Below are 21,489 nucleotides of genomic sequence, written 5' to 3'. Positions count from 1 at the left end.
GAGAAGAAAGGAAGACCGGAAGAACACAGAAGAACACAGTAGAACATAGAAGAAGATACAGAAAACGAAGAACAGAGGGCAGAAGACCACAGAAGAAGATGAGGAAGAAGAGAAGAAGAGTGAAGACGGGGGAAAGAAGAGTACAGAAGAAGATTACAGGCGAGGAGGAAGAACAGAAGAACAGAGAAGAAGAAAAGAAGAAAAGAAGCAGGAGAGAGGGTGAGTAGCGCGGGGCAGAGCAAGGGGCTGGGAGGGGCGGGGTACTTACTGTGAGGTGGGTCTCAGGAACTCAGGAACTCAGGAAACTGGAGGAGCTGCAGCAGCAGGGGGAGCGACCTACCCTTGGGTCAAGGGTCGCTACCACTCTGCTTTCCCCACAGGTACTCTCCAAGGGCTTGGATTAAGCTTGCCTTCTGTTCTGAAGTCTCAGGGCCAATAAAGACTTAATTTACTAGCTTCTAACTAGTTCACCGGCTTCTGTGGCTCCAGCACTGATGGCACACCACTGCCTGCTCTGGCTCCGTGGACCTTGCTGAATAAAATGACCGCGGCCAGCAACGCACGCCCGACACCGCTGACATCCAGCGGTGTGATCACGGCACTGTGAAGTCGACTCATCACGTCTTGACCAACTGGATTAATCGACCCCACTGGGTCACAAGGAACTGACACCTCGCCACCAACCCCGCATAGGCTCCCCTACAACTATACGGAACAGACACCTAGCCTCACTCGCCTCGCAGTACAGAAACGACACCTTACCTTCCCGAACGCTGTAAGAGACCGATGCCGCACCAGCTCCAGCGACACCCCACCTCCCCGACTCCATGCAACGCCTTTGTTTCTTCGTTTCCAAAGGTACTGTGTCTGGGGGTCCGTGCGACTCCGTGATCAGCGCCAGTGGCATCAGGCTATAGGGAACGACTCCGTCAATGACGTTGTGATAGCCCAAGCTGGGGCTATTGCATTTCTAAGTGCTTCATTGGGATTTAATCATTAGGAAAATATAACTTGGCTAGTATACATTGATTTTTAGCCATGTTTACCTTATTTTATTCAGATAAATATTATTTATTTTTCTAAACTGGTGTGGAGTACTTTTATGGTGTTTTACTGTGTTACAGTATGATTTATTGCACAAATACTTTACACAATGCTTTCTATGCTAAGTCTGCCTGTTCTGTGCCAAGCTACCAGAGGGTGAGCACAGGATAATTTAAATTTTGTCAGGACTTACCCTGACTAGGACTGTGGTCCCTACTTGGACAAGGATGTTTAACTCTGCCAACTAGAGACCCAATCTCTAACAGTAGGGCATAGCTGTTTTGTATAACTTGCCAGGCCCATTTTTGGGGAACGCCAAATCGGGAGGAATATTAGATCCTGCCACCCACTACATCCGGATGAGCTCTTGATGGCAAACTAAAGCGGTTTGATGGCCAGTGCAACAGGAGAGGGGCAGTAGGAATTCTGGTTCCCTTCAGGTCTGTACATTATCTGCTGGTTCCCAACAGCCCCAAAGAAGGCGCTGTAGCTCTACTATTTTTAAAGTGTTCCAAAGTGGAGTCCACGTTTTCATAAAAGAGGAGGACCCCATTAAAGGGCATGTCCATTACCATCAGCAAAGATTGCACATTGCCAGAGAACCCAGTATATCTCAACCAGGCATGCCGATGAAGGACAAAGCTGGAACTAACTGCCCTGCCAAGGTACTCCAACGTAACGAAACCTGCACAGATAAAATATTTGGCTATGTCTTGTCCGTCATGTAGTTTCTGGGCCAAAGATGCCCTCAGGACTGCTGACAAGATCTTGGGCACAGGTATAACAACCTAACAGGAAGACTGCACTGACAGGCCACAATGCTAGACTGGCTGGAAAAAACAAGTGCTTGCCAAAGGCATTGATCTTCTTAGATTATTTATCTGGAGGAGTTGTGGGGAATGAACTGGGATTGACTTGTTGAGGCTGGCACAATAAGGATTTTTGGAGTCAGGGGCCTGGTGAGAGAATCTGGATCATGAGGAGCCAGACACACAGCTTAGGCACAGGATCAGAGTCAGAACCTAAGCTGAAAATATAATGGAGTCTCTGTTGATGGCTGCAATGCAGAAAAGGGCAGAACTAGAGTCAGGTTGCATGATGGCTGCCTCCTCTTTTGTAATTTTGTAGCACAAAATTGGCTGAGCTTGGGCAAATATTGGTCTGGGATCTGACATAGGCGTTTGCACCAGGTATTCTTCCAGAGCCTGGTGGTAGGCACTGTTGTAGTCCATAGGGCAGGTGTAGCAGTTTGCACAGGAATCAGTAGAAGTCTGGTGGGGGTACAAAGGGGGCAGAGAGAGAGCAAGGGGAGGACCTGCTGATGGTAACCTGACTGGAGACCCCTGAAGTTCCTTGAGGTTCAAAGGTGCAACAGAAGGAGCTGCAAGGACACTGAATATCTGCAGCCTAGCCGGTTTGCAGGCCTCAACCTATCCAGTGTCAAGGGCAGCCAAGGAAACTTGGAGCACTTTGGCGTCAACTGAGGAATCTGCTCAGTGGCAGGCAACCTCAATGGACGTGTGACTTTCATCATGGTGCCATTGTGCTATTCTTTGGGGTTGGGGCAGCTAGATGGGGTTGAGCCCCTGTGTGCTTTAGGAAGTGGAACGGTTGCAGAAATGACCCAAAATTGGGACAGAGTGCAGAACTGTGCCTTGAAGAAACTGGTGTCAGAGAGCTCAGGGGTGGCACTTATATGCGGCTATGCTCAATTAGTTCTGGTGCAGTATGGAGGAAACGAAAACCTGCACAACCCCACACATGAGCAGTGCAGTGAAATAATCTCTGGATCCAGTCTGGCACCTGGGGGATATTCTAAAGTGAGAACTTTGCAGTTAGATATATCCATCAGAAACTTTGTTTGACGTTTTTAAATAAACGTTTTAGCAAATTACTGCATTACTTATCTACTGTATAAATGAAACCCATTTAAAAAAGCCAGATATGCCATCTCTCCTCTTTCCCTCCCTCTGGCCAGCCTTTCCGTTGCATTGCTAACAGATGACTGTTAATGAATACAAGATCTTATTCACTCTCCAAATGTTTATGCACTGAGTTCAATGAATAAATAGGAAACTTAATTCAAGCTTCAGTGGAGTGTTTATGTCTTCTACATGCTCTCAAATGGATCAAGAAGGGTTCCGAAGACTATTTTCACCTGATGAAAAAAGGAATGGTAGTATGGCAAGAACCAACAGCTTGTTCAGGATTGGCGTTTGTGCACAGCTTTGATTTTATTATCAAACCAGTACCTGGATACTTCAAGAGGGAACAATTCTTCAAACATTTTAAACCGGCAATGAGAGAGTTGGATATTGTTTAGGTATCAATCTATCAATTACATTTATACAGTACACAGCTGCTTCAGGAGAAGTGTCCCTGCGCTAGAGTAGAAGCTAGACTGCAAACAAGAAAGGACAAGCTTATATAAACCTCATAAAAAGGGAATGTTTTTAGCTTTTTTTTTTTTTTTTTTTTTAAGATGAGCTCAGAAGGAGCCAAACATTGGCTGATAGAAGTGAATTCCAAAATTTGGCCATAAGAAATGCAAAGATCTGCCGCCTTTTCTGGCTTTGAAGATTTTTGGAACTTGAAGGAGCCTAAAATTATTAGATCTTGAAGACCTAAACTGCTTGCAAAACTTAATTCTTTTCCTCAGGTAAGGAGAACCTTGACACACTAAAGCTCTAAATGAAAACTTAAGAACCTTAAATTTGATATGGCTGACTACTGGCAGCCAGCAAATAAGCTTCAAATGAGGCAAGCTTGATTGCTGATGTAGAATTTTCAAAAGCAATCTTGCTGCAGCATTTGTGCAATCTGAAGTCTCAGAGTCAGTATGGCAGGGATGCCCAGATATAGACTAATAGCATAGTCTATAGTCCGGGTGATACAACTGTGTAAATGATAGTTTTTGGGTGTTTTCCAGAACCAAGTGTAACATTTTTTTTAAAGCAATTTATGTTACATGAAACACGCAGCAGAATCACGTTGACTTTGGGTTATAAGGGAAAGCTTGAAATCAAATATTTCTACATTTCTAGCATTGGAAGCAGGGGTTGGAGGACTAAGTTCAGCAGGGCACCATTTATTTGGGTTAGGCAAAAACTTCGCACCAAAAAAAGAGAATTTCAGTTTTATCAGAGTTCAATTTAAGAAAGTTTGAGTTCATTCCACCTGCTACTGCAGCAGGCATTGCTTGAAGGTAAGAAAGGCATCATTGTTATGTTCCTGAAAAGACAGGAGATAAGAGTCGTCTACATACAATACTACTTGAATTCCCCAAGATTCAACTAACTTGGCTAGCGGTTCCAGATACAGATTAAACAGAGCAGAACTCCGTACCCAAGTGGTTTTGGGGTAGATATAAATGGGGGGGGAGGGGATGGTGCAAAACCTGACCTGCCTTCAAGCAAGGATTTTAACCATGTGAACACCATGACTTGAATACCTGCCTTTCTGATCCTATCCAGAAGGACCGAATACCAGTCAGTACTAAAGACTGTTGATAGGTCGAGCAAGACTACCATAGAAGACTGGTCTTGATCAAGGTTTTCTTTGATGAATTCAGTAACTTCCAACAAAGCAGAGTCAGTACTATAACTTGGGCAAAAGCCAGAAACATGCAGCAAGTTATTAGATTCCCAAAAACTGGTTAACTGTCTATTGACTAATTTCTCCAACATCTTTGCTGCAGCAGGCACAAGTGAAATTGGCCTAAAGTTGCTTAATAGTGCAGGATCAGCCTTTGGCTTCTTTAATAGAAGAAGTAGAAAAGCCTGATTCCAACAGGAAGGAAAGAAAGATTCTAGGGAGTTATTCAAAATGTTGTTAAACACAGGTCTTCTGTGAAATCACAGCTCTACTGAAAAGCAGTCGAAAATAAGAGAATCTCTCCTTTTTAATAAGTTATTTTAATCTGCGAAGAGGTTTAGTTATAGACCATTGATTAGGTTCAACCTTATGAGTGTATGGTATTTTTGAGAAAGTGGGTGCAGGTCTTCGGCTGAAAACTTCCCTCCATCTGCTCAATCAGTAGTTCCTTGCACACTTAAAAGAATATATGTGTAGTTTATACGATCTATGGTAACACCACTGTTAGAAATGTGGTCTCTAGTTGGCAGAGGTATACACTCTTTTCCAAGTAGGGACCACAATTCTAGTCAGGGTAAGTCACACACAATCCAAATTATCCTGTGACCACCCTCTGGTAGCCTGGCACTGAGCAGTCAGGCTTAACGTGGAAGGCAATGTGTAAAGCATTTGTGCAATAAATCAGACAGTAACAGTGAAAACACCACAAAAATACACCACACAGGTTTAGAAAAATAGATAATATTTATATGAATAAAATAAGGTAAAAACGACAAAGGTCCAATAAGCACCATTCGAAATATCACTTTTGCAAACTGTAAAAGAGTCTTAATCCTCGAAAATAAACAGTTATCTCTTTGTTACACGCAGTACCTGGTATACGTAAAAAATAACGATGTGCAGAGACCGCAGAGAAGGAGATGAAAAATAAGGTGGAAATAAGCGTGGAAAAATAAGATGTGTGTCGGATTTTATGGGGCGACACAGACGATGCGTCATTTCTTTCTTCGCTACAAGGGGCTTGGGTCGTTTTTGGCACGCACTCTTAGTTCCTCACTGCGATGCAGGGACATTTGGACGCCCAGGAATGAGGCAGGGAAAATCCTTGACGCACTGGAAGAAGGCACAGGTGATGTGTCGATCGGTAGGCAATGCATACATTTTTCCATGGCAAGGCAGGTGCTGCGTTGCATTTCCACTCAGGAAGTCGGGCTGCATCGTTCCGGTTGGTTGTGCGGTGATTTCTCAGTCGCAATGCAGACTTAGTGTCAATTCCAGCAGGCAGTGCATCGATTTTCGGCGCACAAACAGTTTCCTGAAGAAATTAAGGGCCTCATTACGACCCTGGCGGCCGGCGGTGTTCCACCAGCTATTATGACCGTGGCGCAATAGCCACGGCCATACTGCCGGCCCCTCCAAAATACCGCCAGCCAGGGCAGTGGTGCAAGCACCGCTGCCTTGGGGATTATGAGTCTCCGACCGCCAGCCTGGCCACAGCGGTAAACACCATGGAAAGGCTGGCGGTAAGGGGGACTCAGGGTGCCCCTGGGGCCCCTGCACTGCCTATGCACTTGGCATCGGCAGTGCAGGGGCCCCCAGGCACAGCCCCATTGTGCATTTCACTGAAATACCCGACGGGTGCTACTGCACATCAGCATTTCCGCCAACTCTATTACGAGCCGTCTGCAATGTTGATGTGACTTTTCCACTGGGCCAGCAGACGGTAACACTGTTCCCGTCCGCTGGCCCAGCGGAAAAGTCAAAATAGGGAGCCAGATATACCGCCAGCACTGACGGTATACTGGCGCCCCGCAGCTTCGGCGGTCTCTGAAAAAGACCGCCGAAGTTGTAATGAGGGCCTAAGTCTTTTTGGCTCTGAGACTTCAGAAAACAGGAGGCAAGCTCAATCCAAGCCCTTGGAGAGCATTTTGGGGAAGGCATAGTCGTTCTCAGCAAAGTCAGAGGTCAGCAGGGCAACAGCAGGGCAGCAGTCCTTCACAGCAAAGCAGTCCAGATGAGTCCTTTGGGCAGCTAGGCAGTTCCTCTTGATAGGATGCAGGTGCAGATCCAGAAGTGTCTGAGTTGGTGGTGTTAGAGACCCAAGTTTAGATATCCGAAATGCCTTTGAAGTGGGGGAGACTTCAAAGAGTGATTTTGAAGTTCACAAGTTCCCCTTTCAGTGCAGTCCTGTCTGCCAGGGTCCTAGTGGGGGGTTGATCAGTCTATTGTGTGTGGGCAGGCCACTGGCCTTTGAAATGTAAGTGTCAGGCCTTCACTCATCCAGCCCAGGAAGACCCATTCAATATGCAGATGAATGAAAATGAGAATGAGTGTCCTGTGTTTGTGGTTGTCTGCGTGAAATGCTATAGGGAGCTGTCAACCAGCACAATCAGACATTGATTTGAGACAGGCTGTAAGGCACAGATGGTTTTGAGTGTGGAGAAATCCTCACTTTCTAAAAGTGGAATTTTTAAAATAGTAATATTAAATCCAATCTCACCAATAAGCAGGATTTTCTATTACCATTCTGGCCATATTAAATATGACCTTGTTAATCCTTTCAAATCAGAATCTACCATTCAAAAAGTATATGAGGACATCCCTAAAGCTAGTCTATGAAAGGAGCAGGCCTCATAGTAGTGGAAAACTAATTTAGGAGTTTTCCACTACCAGGATATATAAAACACATATGTACATCTCCTGCCTTTTACCTACATAGCACCCTGGCATACGGGTTACCTAGGGCCTACCTCAGGTGACATATGTAGAAAAAGGTGAGTTTAAGGCTTGGCAATTACTTTTAAATGCCAAGTCGCCTTGGCAGTGATACTGCACACAGGCCTTACAATGGCAGGCCTGCGACATGGTTAAGGGGCTACTTATGTGGGTGGCACAATCAGTGCTGCAGGCACACTAGTAGCATTTAACTTACAGGCCCTGGGCACATGCAGTGCACTTTACTGGGGGCTTACAAGTAAATGAAATTTGCCAATTGGGTTTGAGCCAATGTTACCATGTTTTTAGGAGGAAAGCACATGCACCTTAGTACTGGTTAGCAGTGGTAAAGTGTCCGGAGTCCAAAAGACAGCAAACAATGAGGTCAGAAAAAGAAGAGGTGGCAGGCAAAAGAATTTGGGGTGACCATTCAGAGAGGCTATTTTCAACATACCCCTTCTAGCCTAAAGCCAGGTTAGACTAATCAATACTTTGATGGACGTCCCTGCTTAGGGTGAAAGAACATGGACAATGGCTCACTACTACAGGGGCACTTGCCAGTTCTATGCCTTTCTGAACTCAGTGAGGCTCCTCTGTTTATACTCTCTGGGGCCACTGAACTGACCCATAGGGAACCCTTCTCCTCATGGGGGGGCCCCATCTGTGAAGCTCCTAACCTTAATTTGCTCACAGATGCATCTTAGTAGGCAGACAGTACCACGATGGCCAACAGAGTGATGTGGCCCGTTTCATTCCTTGGGTCTGACTCCTGCCCTCAACCCAGGGAAAAATCTGCCCACGAGAACAGCAACCAACAGAGGCCACTGACAGCTGTCAATGTCAATGTCAAGAGCCAGGCCCCAGGCCATCCATTGTTAAGTGAATGCCCTGAGTGGGGCCATTGGGTAATCTTCTCCCCCAACGTTGGGGCTGGCAGAGAGTTCCCTATGGGCTCCTGAGGTTTCCCTGACCTCTGAGGCATCTCAGGATGGGGGCCCCCATCTCCACTCTACCTCCCACCAGTTCAGTGGTGGTATCCTGACACTGGTCAATCAACCCAGGGTCTGGACCCTGAGGCTGAAAAGGGGACAGAGGTGAGTCCTACCTCACCTTGCCCCTACACCTGGGCTCCCGTACCCTCCTCTGGGGAGTGGTACTGCCAGACAACTGAAATGTCAGGGCGCCTCTAGGGGGTCACCGCTCTCAGTTCTCCTGCCACCAGGGGTAACTCATTCCACAGAATGCAGTCAGTGGGTATCTGGAGACTAACTATGCCCCTTCTCTGGGTCACCTCCCCACCCCACTCCAGGGATACCAAGGCCATAGGGTGGAAAAAAACCTCCCTGTGGGCTAGAGTCACCTTACACACCAGGCATGTGTACTGCTCTGGGGAAACTAGTCTATCCACATTCATGATATGACTGGGACCCCATTCACTCCCACCTGGTGGAAGTGATGATTTCTACCCTCAGGGATCAACAACTCACCCTCTGTGTCTATCTCCCAACTGAGGGTGATTAGGGCATGGTCTATGACCTGCCCCCTGGGGACTACTTTCCCCTAAGGCCACAGTGGTCACCACTGTAGAGGTCCCACCAGTGGGTGGTTTCTTTGGACAGACAGAGTCCCCCTGCTTGTGTTCTAGCTGGGAGCACTCAAAGCAGTGGGGTTGGAAATGGGGTGCCCTTGGCCACCGCCCACCAGAACCACCACCCTGTTTCTCACATGGAGCATGGGAACTCTTTCCGCCCCTCTTACTCTGGGACTTGTCTGGGTCATCTTTAACCTCCCCCTCACTCTGCTGGGGGGTACCTGAACCACCCTTCGTGGGGTCACTCCCAGGTACCTTCCTGGACACCCTGGTGCTAGTCCAGAGGCCTGCCTCCTTAGTAAGATTCCTGTGATTAGTCAGCTTACTGTCAACTAGGTGCTGGTGCAACTCTGTAAAACAGATACTGAGCAGGTGCTCTCTCATGATCAAATTGTACAAACCCATGTAATTATTTACTTTACTGCCCTGCACCCAACCATTCAGTGCCTTACTAGAAAAGTCAAAAAAGTCTACCCAGGTTTGGCTGGGGAGATTGGTACTGTCCCTGAATCTTTGGTGATACTTTTCAGGCGTCAGTCCAAATTTGGCAGTCAAAATGTCTTTCAAAGGGGCATACTTGTTCAGATCCCCAACCTCTAGTGTAAGAAGTGTCTCCCTCCCAAGTATTGGCACATGTTTCCACAAGCCCGCCTCCCCCTATTGCGCTTCAGGAACCCCATGAGCCCTTAGTGCAACTTCATATGCAGTAAACCACTTATCAATGTCATCTCCCACCACATAACTTGGCACCACATCCTTGGATATGTGAACCTTTTTTTCCTGCAGCAGGTCCTGTATGTATGCTGTAACCATCACTGCTGGATTCAGACTGTCTAGACTTGAGGTCCAGCTCTTTTAGACCAAGTTCATAAGCCAGAAGTAGTTTTTCTGCCAAGGCTCTCTAAGCTTCTCTCTCAGCCTTTCTCTCCTCTGCCTCCATTTTTAATTTTGCAAATTGCATCTGGAATTCTCTCTCCTCTCTCCTTTCCTCTGCGGTCAGGCCTTGATTGGAGACACTGCTCCATGCTTTCTCAGGGGGTACAAATCTAGGGGTGTCATATCCCACTGCTGTTGGCAAAACCTCTGAAAAGCCATCCAATTGCTCTCCCAACTCAACATGCTCCTGTGAACGGGCTTCTGCCCAAGCCCTCAGTGCATTTTGGTGGTACTCCTTCCTGGAAGCTCCCCGAGTAGGTACTTCCATCCCCTTGCAGAACCCTTTCAGCTGGCTGACAGTGTATTCCTCCAGCTTGGCTAGATCAAACTCTCCATCTCCTCCTTGAGATCCAACCAGAGACATGTTGTTTAGGATACAGATTAAATAATGTCAAGCAGAGAAATTGCAGCAAAAAGAGAACAAATCAGATTGACCTTTAACTGTGGGAGGGTAGCGTACACGTAGCTATTGTATGTCACTGCACAAACACAAGTCCTATCCTCACCGCTGATAACCAATGTTAGAAAAGGGGTCTCTAGTTGGCAGTGGTATATACCCTTGTCCAAGTAGGGACCACAATCCTAGTCAGGATAAGTCACACACAATCCAAATTATCCTGTGTCCACCCTCTGATAGCTTGGCACTGAGCATCCAGGTTTAACTTAGAAGGCAATGTGTAAAGTATTTGTGCAATAAATCAAAGTAACACAGTGAAAACTTCACAAAAATACACTACACAGGTTTAGAAAAATAGATAATATGTATGAATAAAATAAGGTAAAAACGACAAGGATCCAATAAGCACCAGTTGCATTATTACTTTTGCAAACTGTAAAGACTGCAGTAAATTAAATATGCCAATTGGGTTTGAGCAAATGTTACCATGTTTCTAGGGGGAGAGCACATGCACTTTAGCACTGGTTAGCAGTGGTAAAGTGTCCAGAGTCCTAAAGCCAGCAAAACATGAGGTCAGAAAAAGGAGGAAGGCAAAAGGTTTTGGGGTGACCCTTCAGAGAGGCCATTTCGAATAGCCACTCTATATGGTAAGACATGATCAATAATAGTATATCATTTTATCTCACACTTCTGTGATAAATGTCACCAAAACATTACCCATGAGATAGGTGTATGCCCCTTATCGATCAAGTATTTAATTTCAGCAGCATATCTAGGAAAACCTTAAGCATACGTTTCCTTAGGAATAAAATGGTGAACATTAGTCGGTTTATCTAGCCATTATACTGCAGCATGCTTCAAGTACCCAAACTTTAAGCTCGAAACGAGGCCCTTGATTAGGATTTGAAAATCCAGGAAGCTGGAATCTCGATTTACTGAGATGGTACCAGAGAGGCCACTTTCCCAAAAGGAGAAAAAACTGAATTGAAAATAAGATATAATCTTTATTTTTATTGTCTCCATCTTTTGTAGAATTTCTATCTCTTCAATGGCTACTGATATCTGGAAATGCAAAATGTACACTTTTGATTCTGAACATTAAAATAATATCAACAGAAAGAATCTACATTTGCACTGTCTGGTGAGTAAATGCTCTGTATGATTATACAAGGTACTTGAACATATATATGTAATGCGCAGCTTAAAATGCAGTGGTGGCTGCCACTGACCAAGGGTGACGGGGGTGAGATGAAATTTAAAAAAAAAAAAAAAAGAAAGAAAGGAAAAAAAACACTTACCTATACCGGAGAAGGATTTGTCTCCTCCATCCTCTTCCGGGAAGCACAATGGTTCCAGATTTCCCTTCAATCACGACGCTGCTGTCATCAGCATGACAGCAGTGCCGTGATTGGTTTGAGCGCCCTGCTTTGGCGTTCACAGAGGGAGTGGCACCCTGTGCACATTCTCCTCCTGGCTGTTCAATACAGGCGGGTGGAGAAATGCAAAGTGCGCATGACTGTGTGGCCAGCCGAACACGACTGGCCAAAGCATCATGCGTACTTCTGTGCACCAACCACTCCTCCCTCCAGCCCCGCCCCACCCTAACCTGGCCCCCTGAAAAATAAACTGATAATAATGCTTTGTTATTATCAATTTGTTTTTCCTTCCTCTTCTGCTGAAAGCAGGGGAGCGATGCTCCTCCGTCTTAGCAGAGGAAGCCACCACTGTAAAAACATTGTCTAAAAGTGTGGTAACTCACAAGTAGCAGGCGGGTGCAAGTTTAACTACTTTTATGTTTGCATTATCTGTCAAGTAGGTGATTGCTGTGTCTTTTACAGCAAGTATAGCCGAACTCACCCTTGAACCCGGTCAAACCGTGAGAACTCTCTGGTATAAACTGGATTTGATGCAAACCATGGCAGAAAGCAACCATTTGTAGGAAGGAGTCTTCTGTCCATGCTTCATAAATGTACACTATTTAGCTGTAATATGTGGAGCATGGCTGCCAAAGCCAGTCTCGAGAGGCGTTATCTTTTCACTCATCAATCATGTATGCAGCACAGGATAAAACACGATACAGTCTTTTACATATCTCGTGGCATTTTATATTCACTTAATATATTTTAAAGTATCTTTAATAAAAAACGACTCATGTTATGTTTAAAAAAAAAAATAGAAAAAATAATAGAATGACTAAAAAGACATATTAGACCTATGTTTTACCTTTTACAAGGTAGGTGGCTTACCTATATTGGATCTTTTCAATAAATTCATTGCGAGTGCGTTAAAATTGTAATTGTTTCTGAAAAGCTATTAAGTGTCACTTACTCCACTGTGCCACCGTCTTCCCATCTTTTGTGATGTCCCACTGAAAGATGGCGTTTACCTTCGCCACCATCTCTTCTCCAAGATCTTTAATACGACGGATTATTTCCTCGAAGACAAGATCACTCCGGAGCTCTGTAGCCTGTAATCCAACATAAACGTGCATTCATGATTAACTTAAGTTATCCACAAGCCTATGTATTTAACTATGCCTGGCTACTTTGGGCTGCTATGCATTACAAGCTGCACAAAGTATGGTGGCTAAATCAAGAATAACCGTGAAAACAGAGAAAGTGTCAGAGGGAAGGAAAATACATCTCACAATTAGCTATTTGCAAAATACAGTAAATCTTGCAAAGGAAGAAGTGAAGACAAGTGTTTGTGATTCAGGTTCCTCGCCTTTTACGTGCTTTGCTTCATTCAAAATCTACAGGTGTAAACTTATGACAGGTGATCCCAGAGCATCCCACAGATACCTCGCTGCCTTTGTCTGAGCCTTGTTGACTGCACGGCGTAGCCTTTGACGGCGTATGGAAGGGGGAGAAGTGTGAACTCCTGCTACCTACAGTTGTACTCAAAACCTAGGATACTGACAAGATCACCTGTACAAAAGCGGATGCTGGGAGGTTTTTTTCTGTATGCGCCTGGGACTTCTGGAACTTGCTCCCTCACTGACTTATAAATGTTTAAATCATTTCCTTCACACTCTTTTGGTGGTAGAGAAAGACTTATTTGTACCACTTCTCCTGGCTGTTTGTGCTCCCTGTTTAGAAATATTTATTGAATAACGTATGCTGAACATAGAGGGATGCGTGTGCTTCCAAGAGAATAAATGAACAAATGAAGTGAAGGTGTGTAGCGTTTATCAGACGGCGCTCCTGGCACCCCAGTGTGATGCACAGCTCGGGCCCAGCCTCACTCTTCATAACTTGAGTTGGATAAATTATGCTTGTTGGAGTAGGACGGCCTCTTCCTGCACGGGATGCGACAAATCACTGATGAACCATGCATCTTTAACCCAGTACACAAAGCATTCACTGCGTTAAGCACACGAGTCACTCGAACCAGACGTACAGAAAGTCCTCAATCTCATGTGTTGCACTTGTTGGCAAGGCTGAAACTAGCACTGACTCTGCTGGCCTACTCACACATATATATATGTGCTTCTACTCAGCGCTTGAAAAGGAAAAAAGAAAAGTGCTTGTTTCTGGGAAGTGCCGGTACTCTCCTATTAAAAGTATTACATTTTTCTTGCGATGTGCGGGTACTCCCCCTCTCAAAATAAAAAAGTGCCGGTACTCCGTACCGGACAGTACCGGCCCATTTAAAGCACTGCCTCTACTGATGTACACGGCCTTCGAATGCTGCTGGTACTAGTTACCAAACTATAATGGTTTGGGCGAAGAGAAGGCACACAAATGTGGAAATGTTAAGCAGAACGCAGGGGGGACGTTTTTTTTTAATGGTAGATGTGGAAATATTACAATTACTGAAAGTAATATTTTATGCGGTATTTACAAAATAACACATTGGTGGATGCCTACAGCTGATAACAACTAACACATATGAGGAGACAGAACTAGAGGAACTCAGGAATCGGACACGTGAGATAACTATCTTTAGATAGAAGAGCTTCGGGAAGAACTGGCAGCCCCATCAACACTGTCCTTTATTACACGGGTGGTGCGGAGAACCGGAAAGTTAGAATCCGCTAAGTGAAGCTGCCCTCAGTAGGGGGAAAATTAATCGAAAACCCTAATGAGAGGCGTTAACTTGCAAGACGTGAGTAGAGCCGGTGATAGTAAAGGCTGAGGGTATGTGTCTTTTCACAACATACAAACTCAGGTACTCCCAAGTTGAGGTGAATCAGAGGTATCTTTCATTCTGCTCTTGGTACTCAAGCCGAGCGCAATGCTCGAGACAGCACAAGCTGCAAGAAACGATTAGCTCAATGCAAACCGTTTAGAGAGTAACAATGTGAGGCCCAGTAAAAGTCGAGAATACAATTTAGTATCATTTACTATAAATTCAATATGAAATTAGTATAATTTTACTAAAAATTCGACATGAAATACGGTGTGAAATGGGATCACTGGGGTAACTAACTTAACCAAACAATTTCAATTACCGTTCAGGACCTCGAAATAAGGCCAGTTTTGAGACTTCATTAAAGACAACATGTTTTAGCCGGTCCATGAGCAAGGGACATACAGGACTGGAAATGACAGGTCAACGGGATATGAAGGCCTGTTGAGTAAATGTTTCTGGAACTCCGCTCACTCATGGTGCTATGACAGTTCATTAAGTTCAAACTTGTTGCGTAAACTTTGCATTGGACGCCCTACAGAACTGATTTTCATTCATAATTACCTTTTCATATATTTCCCAAAATAGGTATGCACAACAGTGATCTAGGAAGAATATGAAGGGATGCAATGGGGGTGATCTACTACTGACAAGTAGTGTGAAACTTACACTTAGAAGAGCTCGTGGTCGCAATAAATATAGTAATGGGATAAGTAGGAGAGGCACCACCAACAGCAGTTGCAGCACTGAAAGTAGCACTTAAATAGTACTACTGGTCGATGTTTGAGTACTGCTTGTGACAGTAGAGATACTGGTAGAAGGAATGGTACTAGTAGGAGGGCCAGTAGTAGTAACAGTAGTAGTTCCATAAATAGAACTTTTAATAGAAGTAGCACTTGCTTCACTACTGTTAGCAGCTGAATACAGGGCATGAGTACCAGTAGCACCGATGATAATATTAGCAGTAAGATTCAATACTAGTATTAGGGCCTATACTATTGCTAATACCGAGTAGTCGCGCTAACGGCAGTAATGGCAGTAGCAGTAGTTGTATTATGCATCATTTAACTACAAGTAGTGATACTGACAGTGGCACAAATAGCATAAATTGCAGTAACAGAAGTAAAGGCATCACGTTTTTTTTTTTAGATAAAAAGGAGCCGTTGAAATCACTACAGTATCTTTAGAACGGACTGTCTTTGGACTAGGATATAAAACAGATCAAGCAGCAAACACTTTAAGATGAATTCACTAATCCAGTGACTGACTTGCAGCTGGTAACATTTAGGATTTGGACTGAAAAGGCTAAGAGATGGAGGAAGTGCTGTAAACCTAAACAAAGTGCAAGGTCAAGGTCAGTCCAGGACCTTGAATCCCATTTTGGACTTTAGTAGCATTGCTCCGAGATTGTTTTTCAAATCAGGATTCTCTCTCCCTGGTGCTATTTACTGACATGTGCTCTCTATATCCTTTTACCGCCTTGATAGTAAAGTTTTATGGAGCTCAAAGTTTTTCAAAGCAAGTTCTTTTTCAAGACGGAACAGGAACCAAACGGGCTTTGAAAACTGAGGCGACGGTCAAAAATTGTGGTTCAACCAAGACGTATAATACAAATGTTGGCAGGTTCTCAAGGCACAGAACTTGCACAAGACAGATCAGTAGAATGACACAAGGCGTATGGTTTACACCAGGCATCTCCAACGTGTAGCTCATGAGCTACTGGTACCTCTCCAGCTATCTATAAGTAGCTCCCCTATGTGCAGCCTATTGTTTGGATTACTTAACATTCCATTCCAAAATAAAAACATGTGTATTCAAGAAGAAAATTTATGCATTTTCAGGGTTCATAATATGATGTTTGGAGAAACTGTTTCTAAAATATACATTCTAAATTGCTCAGACCTTTCTTGCATTACTACTGGCAGCACAGCCTGATACACTGAGGTAATAACTGCTGCCAGTCTCATACAGGGTGGCACTAACTTAGTGGTGTCTATAGCACACTAATAATCTTAGTAGCTCTGCATGATTTGTATTGAATGTAAGTAGCTCTTGTTACAGAAAAGGTTGGAGACCCCTGGTTTACACTGTTCCCAGTTCCTTGCTTAGAGAAGGTGGTCACAATTCGTAATCCAGAAAAGTACTTTTGGCAACAAAAGTTCTTGCTTAGTTAGGGGAGTCCTGTGCTGCAGATATACAAGGTGTTAGGGCCACATCTTGCAATCTGATGTTAATCCATCTGATAGGCTGTGGCAGAGAAATTCCAGTGTCTTGACACAAGTTGAGACCAAGCTCCCTCACCACTTGACGAGCAGGATCCAAGGGATAAACCATTCTTTACACAATCATGTCTTTGTCTCTCCTTTCATACTACTCAATAGACACATACTAGGAGTTTGTGGTGTAATAGCTCAAACAAGAATGGTTTTAAATTAGAGACTTATAATGAAGAGTAATACCATTAGAAATGCATTACTTCATTTTACAAAAATGAAGAAAATGGGATTAGCAGATCAAAAGCAATTTAAGAAATGTATCCCTTGCATAGGAACCAACCATAAATATTTTAATACAACTCAATGGGTTTCCGAAAGGTAAAAATAAATCCAGAAAGAAAATTGGAAGAGACCCATCGTCGGACATCTGGAGAACCAAGAGATCAGACTACGTTGGCTCAATAAGTGCACCTTGTAGGCCAGAACGTGTGCCTAGGCCAAAACTTTTACATGTGATAAATAACGCAGTGGGTAGGAAAATTCTTTTCAGTCCAGTATTCAACAAAGTGTCATTGAGGCCAGTTACTCTGAACCGCAACCTTTGATGAAGCAGGAAATTCACAAAAATTGGCTCCTTTCGAAATAGAAGCTTTCTTTAGTAACATTTGAACCTTAAATGCTTTTATTTTTCATTTTTGTGGCATTTAGCTAATATTTGTATACTCGTCTAGTAGCATCTTTGTTTGGATAGTTTATTTCTCTATCTGTTCACAGGCACTTTTGTTTAAGTTGCTGTTGCCCCCAAATACCACTTGTATATGTCTGAAGATAGTTATTTGTGCTTGACCAATCTAACCAACACAAGCAAAAGCATATCCTTCCTAGAAAAATAACAATTTACAGTTGTGTGTTCCAAGATGTGACTGTGATGAGCTCAGTCACAGCTCAAGTCAATGCGGGGGACTTTGTCTCCAAGTGCTGTAATACCAGCTTTTGAAAGTCTGACAACCTATGGCATTAAACACACAAGAATCTTTATAAGGCTAGTGACACTACACTTATAATTGAAAAATTGAAATGAATTTGGTCCCTCTGCACGAGACCCCACCTTGGTTACGCTGTGCTGCGAGATGTTCTCCCTTATGGCCCTGTGGTGAAGAAACCAGACATCTAGAAGTCTCTGGGAGCAGGGAAAAGACAGGTCTGGTGCAAAAGGATCAGCAATAGACCAACGAGAATGACCTTAAGGAGAGAAAGTCACAAATAACATTGATTGGGAATTAAAATTCCACACATGCAGGCGTCCTAAAACGTTAGCAGCATGATGCCTGTAAGAAGTGTCAATCCATGTGTGTTGCAGGAGTAAATGATGCAAACCAACATGTGGAAAATGGCCAGAAGAGAGCAGAGCATAAGTTCAAACAGCAGAAGCAGACTAGTATCAAAGCCAAGAAGGTTTTTAAGTAAGATGTCTCAGAGAAGGATGACTCATGCTGACAGACTAAACCAGCTTCCAACTGAGGTCCTGAAAGTGAGGCCACATAACTCTTCTTATCAAGGATAAGGTAACATGTGATGACTGATAATCCACGCATGACAAAAGCCTGACCCCTTATCAATATACTTATGTCATGTACTATTTCCATCTAGTATACATGACTAATTCCCCTCGGAGTTTTAAAACCACTAGCCCGGATTTCCAGACTGGCATAGAATTGTACCTCTACCGAAAGAAAAAGGTTGTCTCATGAAGATAGAAACAATTGAAAGAACAGTTACATGCAAAGAGATCATCACCAAAGCTGAATGTTATGGAAAGGCTTTTGTTTGTTCAAACAGGACCAAGTGACACGTAGTTTTTTTTAAGGACGTATAAGGTGTGGAGTCTGGTAGGGAGAACAGAAAAATATCTGCAAAGTTGATAAAGAGATTAAATATTGGAGATGCACGTGAAGTCCTCGCTCTCATATGATTGGCATACCACTCAAGAAAGAAAATATTTCGTTTGCATATATGAAACTGCAATGATTCATCACAAGTCAAGAAATAAATTTAGTATTAAAAAAGTTTAGGAAAACAAGAGAGTAAATTTGTCAGTAATGTATAAGTCGTGTCTTTAGATATGAGGATGTCCAGAAATGTTTCTCCTCACTCTGTTTGTAGAATGTACCAGCTTTACAGGATTCCGGACACGTTTCACCAAACTAAGGCAAACCCAAAGGTTCTTAGTAATTCTCAACAATTAGGACTTAAGAGTTACTGGTATTGTCCACTTAAATTTCGGCAAAGCTTCTGACACCGTTAGACACACTAGCATTAACGCCAAACTGGGTTCCTTAGCTGAGGGAGTATGACTAAAAGGTGAGGATGAGACTGCCCAGTGCTTTTCCAAAAGTATCATCCAAGTGTCATCATTTTCAATTTTTTTAAAGTAACACTGCACAAACAGCAGTCGAGAAGGCATCACTGTTTCATTATACGACAAAGATGTTCAGCCAGGCTGTAACCTTGGGGAAGTGTATGATTTTGGAGTCATTAAAGAAAACCAGAAGAGGCATGTGAGGTGGGAGGTCGAGCTGCCACTATCGCCTGACCTGCTGCCCTCGGCGAGCACCAGGAGTCAGTGCTAAATCCTGGAGTGTTGCCTTTCTCCAGATGAATCCCTCATTCTACAGCTGCCCAGCCTCCCAGTACAATTTATCTCATTTGACTTCACCTGCCTCCATACCAGACTTGAAAGTGGCTGGTCCCAGTTCACCTCGGTCAGACTCTACAGGGTCACAAGGTGCTGGCTGGGACTGGTGTACCCCCGATATCTAAGCTACATGGCTTATAGCAGACCCATCTCTTTACCCCGGTCTGCTTCTTCCCTCCAGAATTTGGCCTCTGCACTTCTTGTTTGGCTCTACCCTTTCTTATACCCTTAGAGCAGAGGTCTTCAAACTTTTTGATGCCGGGACCCCTGCTTCAAAATTTTTAGGTGTAAGGACCCCCTCCTGATAATAAATTTCTAGAACCTGGTACTCTTCATCATCAACAATAATAAACGGCCCCATTTCCCACAGCAAATCATTTTTACTGTGAGGAAATAATATTAAACAGTGTTTAGCAAACCAAAGGTCAGTGAGTGTGTGGGCGTGGTCAAGGGTGTGGCTAAAAACAAAGGTCATCATTTATGAGGAATTGACATGGGGCAGCGCCGCAAGTCTTCTTGCTACACTGCCCCACGCCAATACAAAAGGGCAGGAATGGACCGTATTTATGAAATACAGTGCATTTCTGTCCTTTCCCCCTGCGCTGGCGCACAATTGCTACCTGGTGCCAACATAGGCAGGATTGTATTTGTGCAGGAAGGAAGACCTTCCTGTGCAAAAACAATCCAGAGAGGCACTGTACCTCTTTCTATATGTGCGGAAGAATGCAACACACATGGAAAGAGAAAAAAACAAGGATTAATTAAAACATTTCTCCTCATTATGCCTGCTCTGGGGAGACGTAAGGCTTTGGCACTGCTCCAGTTTACGTGATTTTGTAAATCTAGGGCAGTGTCAAAATCGATCTGTGTTGCATAGGAACACCCACCACAATGCCCATGGAACGCCTCCTTGATGCAAAGTAAGGCAATGCAGCAGCTTGCACTGTTTTGCCTTACTCCATATCTACAAGGCAATTCAAAGCCACTCAGGGTGGCTTTGAGTCACCTCACAGATATAATTGAGAGGCTTGTGCCGCTGGAGCGTAAAAAATAAAATGATGCTCCAGCAGCGGAAGCCTCTCATAAATAAACCCAAAATATTCTCAATTTTTTTTTATTTATTTTTTTAAGTCTTTCACCGTCAGGTAGCTACATATAAAGTAACAGCCAGCTTAAATGAAAAATAAATAAAACAAAGTTGTTACTCATTGGGAAATGCACTGTAGTGCATTATGAAACCTCTATTAATTAATGCACTGCAGAGGTCTGTGTGTAACCAGAGAGCAACAAAACTCAATCTTGGTTAGTGCAGTTGAGAATAGTGACTTGTGTATTGTCAGTGCCATGAGGTCACAGCCTGTGACAGAAAGCACTGTTAATATGTAAGGCATTATTTTATACTTGCATTGCACACAGTATAAGATAGGCCACTACAAAAAGGTTTGAGATAAAACTGTGCTTCCAAAATGTAGATTTAAGTAATATCAGAGCATATACAATACCTTTTTGTTTTAAATAGCTGTCCCTTCACACCTCAAGGTGAAGTAAGCACTGAGGAAATACAATTACAATTAAAAGTGCGCACTTCACAGCGCAGTTGTTAACTCTGCATTACCCCTCTAAAAGAATAAATGTTTGTCCTCACAAAGCTTTGAGTGATTCGATCATTTAAAGCTGCTCCCAAGCACCCTTTACATCTGCAGATTAGCTCTTAGAGCACATTTGCATTTCATTCAGGAAGCAGACACCCTGGGATGAAGGTCTCCTTAGCTGTCTGCGCGGCTTTCACAACACAGGAGACTCAAATTAAAGTTCAGCTGAGGCATTTTAAGTATCGCCTGGGGGAATGCGCAACCCCCTTTCCAGGACTCCGCGGCCCCCCCAGATTGAAGACCTCTACCTTAGAGGTTTGTAGCCAACCTTGACCTAGTAAAGGTGCCTCACAACTGGTGAACAGCCAACTTTACCTACATCAGCATGTCCTAAATGTCTTGCTCATAGCGGAACTTTCCTGGCTAATCACCTTCCACCCTTATACATCCCCACTTTCTAGTTACTGTCACATTCTCCTGGTCCCGAGCAAGCAGACAGGGGAATAAGTCTATCAGCCTGTAATTCTCGAGGTACACCAACATCGGAAGTCAGGGTATTGTCTCCGATTAATGACCTC

At 43.9% G+C, this 21,489-nt stretch overlaps 1 protein-coding gene across 1 annotated transcript in view; it reads right to left on the bottom strand.

Annotated features, from left to right (window-relative positions):
• Nucleotides 1–21,489, bottom strand: part of HSD17B4 (hydroxysteroid 17-beta dehydrogenase 4) — a 640,476-nt gene that overhangs the window by 62,786 nt on the left and 556,201 nt on the right. The window contains exon 22 of the mRNA XM_069226895.1: nt 12,606–12,744. Within this exon, the coding sequence (XP_069082996.1) occupies nt 12,606–12,744 (139 nt within the window). The remainder of the gene's footprint in view (nt 1–12,605; nt 12,745–21,489) is intronic.

This window comes from Pleurodeles waltl, chromosome 1_1, assembly GCF_031143425.1.
Source record: "Pleurodeles waltl isolate 20211129_DDA chromosome 1_1, aPleWal1.hap1.20221129, whole genome shotgun sequence".
Classification (NCBI taxonomy): domain Eukaryota; kingdom Metazoa; phylum Chordata; class Amphibia; order Caudata; family Salamandridae; genus Pleurodeles; species Pleurodeles waltl.
This window is presented reverse-complemented; position numbering and strand designations above follow the sequence as displayed.